General features: G+C 57.6%; 1 protein-coding gene across 1 annotated transcript in view; it reads left to right on the top strand.

The window, feature by feature from the left end:
- The first annotated feature begins 1,154 nt into the window (after nucleotides 1-1,154).
- The window catches only part of HAAO (3-hydroxyanthranilate 3,4-dioxygenase), a 15,009-nt gene continuing 10,962 nt past the window's right edge, over nucleotides 1,155-5,201 (top strand). Inside the window, exons 1-2 of the mRNA XM_010842309.1 lie at nucleotides 1,155-1,321; nucleotides 3,688-3,766. Coding sequence (XP_010840611.1) covers nucleotides 1,242-1,321; nucleotides 3,688-3,766 — 159 coding nt within the window. The 5' untranslated portion in view covers nucleotides 1,155-1,241. The remainder of the gene's footprint in view (nucleotides 1,322-3,687; nucleotides 3,767-5,201) is intronic.

Consider the following 5,201-nt stretch of genomic DNA (forward strand, 5'->3'; position numbering starts at 1 on the left):
CTTGTTTGATACCTGTCGGGGTTTTTATTTGCACCAGGAGCGCGGAGACTGAGGACGCTAAGAAAACCCGCCCACCCTACGTAGCAGGGAGGGGCCAAGATGGGATGCGGGACAGGAGTCGGAGGAGTTTCGAATTTCTTAAACTCTCCAGTCTAGATTCAGGTGTCAGCTCTGTTCCTTTCCGCTCGGCCACCACCACCTCCCCTCCCGGCCCTCTTCCAACACGCGCAGTCTTCCCAAGAATTCTGAGTCTGGAAGAAAGAGAGGAAAGCAGGGGTCCAATTGGCCTTCCCCGCCTCCGCACCCACACAGGCAAGCATCGCGTCTCCGCCCGCTCGCGAGGATCCAGGTTAGCGGCTCTCACCCCAGGCTGGAATCATCAGCGCCTTAGGTTTGTCCGCCCTGCCCACCTCACCTCAGATTCCCGGTCCCAGTGCCCGGTTCTGCATCTGTGAAACTCCTTGTAAACTGTGGTGTGACTTGAGTATGCCCCAAGACACGAAAGGAGCTCAGAACAGCGCCAGGCACCCTGTCGGCTCTCTGCCTGCCACCTGCGAGCGTAGGTGAGGGGCGGGCCCCCAAGCCCGGCCTGGCGGGTCCCTGTCTAGCATCACGGTCTCCCAGCACTGCGCCCCCCGCCTCTCCTCTGTCCTGTCTCCAACCAGTCACTGACAGAGCCGAGCAAATGGCACCCAACACATCTGCGGTCTCTGGCCTGATCTCTGTCCTAGTGACCGAACAGGGGACTAGCATCAATCGGGGCCTACGGTGGCCGCTGTGCAACCCCGGCATTCCCAGTCTACAGATGAGGAAACTGAGGCCTCAATCCAGTGTCAGCAACCCAGTGATCAGGCGCTTGGGTTTCCAAACCCGCCTTCTCCTCCTTACAGGATTTCTTTGGGGGTCTCCCTGGGTCCCAGGCGGAAAGTCTGGGGACAAGGGGCCAGGAAGGTTCTGGATCCCGTGTCCTAAACCTGGATCGGGCGCTCCACTCTCACGCGGGTGGGCAGGGAGCCCGGGATGTGGCGAGGGGCCCAGCGGGGCGGCACCGAGCGCGAGGTAGGGGGTGGGGGGCGTTCCCAGACCAAAGTCCGAGGGGGGCCACAAAGAGGCCCGTTTGTTGCCCCGCCCTTTGACCCTCAGGATGCTTATTAACCAGGCGGCCAATAGGTGGCTGGGCAGAGGCGCGGCCCTTCGACAGAGCGGAGGACAGGGCTCTGGAGTGCGGCTCCCGGGAGACCATGGAGCGCCCAGTGAGAGTGAAGGCGTGGGTGGAGGAGAACCGGGGCTCCTTCCTGCCCCCGGTCTGCAACAAGCTGCTGTGAGTCCCAGCACGCCCTAACCCTCCTGCCCTCTGTTCTCACCTCCCCGCCATCCTCCAACTGCTCCCCTCAACCTCCCGGTTCCTCCGCCCAGAAGCTTACAGAAGGGGGATTCCATCCTCGTGGTGATCACAGGAGGATGAGGACGGACTGTTCCGGGTTTCCCCACCCTCCTCTGTTCCTCTTTCTGGTGACTGCGTGGAGACGACGTGCCTTGTCGTCTGAGGAAGCTGGGTGACCTACCGAGATTAGAGAGATGCAGGTGCTAAGTGGTAGCCCTGCCTTCCAGGGCTGAGAAACAGCGCTCCAACCCCCGCTGCCTCTCAGAAATTGGGGGGCAGGGAGGTTGATACCCCAGAATTATAGTAGAACCGAGGCCTGGGAACCACCCAGCATTACACCCCTACTGGGCCCAGGAGGCTGCAGGCAGAGGGTGAAGTCAGGGTCAGCTCCTGGGGCAGGCTCTCTGGTGCTCTTCCTGGCCCCCTCTGCAGCTGGGCGCACACAGACTCCCACCAGGCCTCCCCAGCCACCTCTGCCCCCAGCACCCAACAGGGCTGACCCTGGTCCAGCAGTCTTCCTCCAGCTGAGGTCTCAGGCCCTCCCTGTGGCCTCTTCACCTCCTTCCCCTTCAGTCACCTGGGGTGTGGGGCCTTCTGTGCTCCCCAGCTCCAGGGTCACAGTCTTGTGTTTGCTGGGTCCACAGAACATCAACAAGGTAGCTTTTCAAACCATCCACCTCCAATCACTAACACCTTGACTAGTTGGAGACTACCAGGCGTTTTCACATCATCTCATGTAATTCTCCCAGGAGCCCTATGAAGTGGGATTTTTTTCTTAATATTTATTTATTTGGCTGTGCTGGGTCTTAGTTACAGCCCTTGAGATCTGTGGCAGGCAGGATCTTTAGTTGTGGCATTCAATATCTAGTTCCCTGACCAGAGGTCGAACCCAGGCCCCTGCCCTGGGAGCATGGAGTCTTAGCCACAAGGGAAGTCCTAGTCCAGGGTGGGGGATCTTAACCAGGAACTTTCCCAATGTCACAAAGCTAGCGTGGGGCGCGATGCAAGCCCGTGCAAGAGTTTGACTCCAAAGTCCACCCTGGTGTGACTGTGCAATACTGCAGTAACAGTCAACATCCCCCACCCCCAAACCTTGTCTCCTCTAGTACTTTTGTCACACGCCCAACTCTCTCCTCCACTTCGTCTCTATCCATAGTCTCACCTCAGCCCTCCACTTCCTCCCCCTCATGGTGACTCACATTCATCCGCTCCTCTCCAGCCCCACGCGGCTGCTGTGGTTCCACCCTCATCACCCTGGGCACTTCCAGGCTGCAGCAGCCTCCAGGCCCGTACCGCGCTCTCCAGCACTGCCCTGATATTAGTAACCACAAAGTGCAGGTCCTCCCTTCACTCATTCAGCAGATGTGCACATGTGAGCACCAACCACATGCCAGGCACAGTTCTGGACCCCAGCAATACACAGGAAGAAATGGGCGGAAGCCCCTTCCTGGTGGAGTAGACATTCTGGTGGGAGGAGGCAGCCAATACATAGAAACAGACAAGGGGTGCAGGTAGGCAGGCAGGCAGACATGGTGAGCCACAGAGCAGAACGAAGGGGAAAGCCCACTGGGGCTGCTGTGTCCCCTCGTGCTGTGAGGGAGACGCTGCTCCGAGCTTCTCCTTGATCCTGGAGGTTTGGCTGCAGTCTTTGCATTCCTTGTCTTCTGCAGCGTCCCTCCGCTCTCTGCCTTTATCTTCACATGGCATTCTCCTCCTAAGTGTGATTGTGTCTAAATCTTCCAGTCTTCTAGACACCAGTCATATTAGGTTAGAGCACTCCCCACCCCATGCCAGTATGATCTCATCATAGCTTAACAATTACACCTGCAATGACCCTAGTTCCTAATTAGGTCATATTCTGCGGTACTGGGGTTAGGATTTCAACATATGAATGAATATAAGACAGAGGAAACATAGGAAGCTGCTGGAAGGTTGCTTTTATTTATCTGGCTGCAACAGATCTTAGTTGCTTCATGTGGGATCTAGTTCCCTCACCAGGGATTGAACCCAGACCCCCTGCATTGGGAGCGTGGAGTCTTAGCCACTGGATCATTAGGCAAGTCCTGAGGCTTGAGGGTTTTGAGCAGAGGAAGGACATGGGCACACACACAGTCACAGACACACACACAGAGACCCTTGGATGCACACGCAGATGAAAACGGAGACTCTCAGGACAGTGACACAGAAATAGCCCTCTCTCTCTCCCAAGTGTGGGCCTCCTCCAGACCCCCCACAGGCCCCTGCAACCCTCCTGTCCTCTCCCACGAGCCAGTTCAGGACCTCACCCCCCTCATCCATTGCAGGCACCAGAAGCAGCTCAAAATCATGTTCGTGGGGGGTCCCAACACCAGGAAGGACTACCACATCGAGGAGGGTGAGGAGGTAGGCCTGCGGACTGCCCCCTCCCCTGACCCAGCCCTGAGGGAGGGTCACTTCCCCTGCCAGGACCAGGGCCTGTGGATGGGGGGGGAGGGGGCAGACGACTGGTGGGTGAGGGGGGCACAACTGAAACCATGGTGAGAAACTGCTGCTTGGAAGTTGTGGGCACCAGCGACACCCTTGACAGCTCCATCCTCGAAGGAGTCCTGCTGGGGAAGCCACAGGAAAGAGCCCAGGCTTTGCGGGTGTGAGAGGCTCCAGCTGTTGGGCATCAGCCCCCGGACACAGGGGGCATCCATGGTCCAAGGGGATGCCCAAGTCCCCTCACCCCCAAACCTGAATAATACAAGACTGGCCTCCAAAATGGGACCCAGATGCTGAGGGCGACCTGGGCGCTCCATTCTGGTCCCAGGAGCCAGGTTCTCTGGGAAGGGTTAGGACTGGGAGGCGCCCCTCCTTATCTAGAGGGCACAAGGCGCATCAGTTGCTGGGAGCTATTTGATGAAGGGGTGGGCAGGTGCGAGGGGGGATCTGTACTGAATACCCTTTTGTGCCTTGCATTTTGTGCTGTGTTTCTGAGTAAGCAAAAGTAAATCAAAAGTAAAAAGATGGATCCCCTTAAGAGACACAGATGGGTTCCCAGCTCTCAGAATCTCTGGTGGCAAAGGATTGTCATGGTCGGGGGGCGCCTATCTTCCCGGAGGACCTGCTGCTAGGGTTCAAGGTCCAGGGTTCAGCTTGCTCACCAGACTCCACCCCACCCACTCTGGTGGACGAATGTCCACTTAGGGGTCCAAACCAAGCCCTGACTGCTGGCTTGCTAGCTGGTGAGGAGGGATGACCTGAGCAGGTGTCTCACTCTGGAGGGACACTCAGGTGGCTGGGAGGAATTTGGCTAGAGGTTGTTTTGATGGCTTGGTTCCACCTCAGGTGAGGGAGAGTGCCAGCCACAGGTTAAACCCTGGAAGCCACAGGACTGAGTGTCAGTGCGTTTGCTGTCACTGCCTGTCCTCACCCAGCTGGAACAAAGGAGACTCCAGGGGCCAGGCCTCTTCCCAGTGAGGGAAGGGAAGCCACTGAGCTCAATTTTCCTCCTCAGGCCTCTGCCTTTCAGGTGCCCAGGCTTCACCCACAACACACGTTCCACTTAGCCCATTCCTTCCCTTGGGGTGAACAGGTGCAAGAGAGCCTGGGCTGGGAGTCAGGTGGACCTGGAGTCTGCCTCTTACCAACCATGTGATTTGGATGGGCTTCCCTGGTAGCTCAGTTGGTAAAGAACCCACCTGCAATGCAGGAGACCCCGGTTTGATTCCTGGGTTGAGAAGATCCCCTGGAGAAGGGAAAGGCTACCCACTCCAGTATTCTGGCCTGGAGAATTCCATGGACTATATAGACCATGGGGTCACAAAGAGTCAGACATGACTGAGCGACTTTCACT

This window comes from Bison bison, unplaced genomic scaffold (assembly GCF_000754665.1).
Source record: "Bison bison bison isolate TAMUID 2011002044 unplaced genomic scaffold, Bison_UMD1.0 scf7180017864177, whole genome shotgun sequence".
Classification (NCBI taxonomy): domain Eukaryota; kingdom Metazoa; phylum Chordata; class Mammalia; order Artiodactyla; family Bovidae; genus Bison; species Bison bison.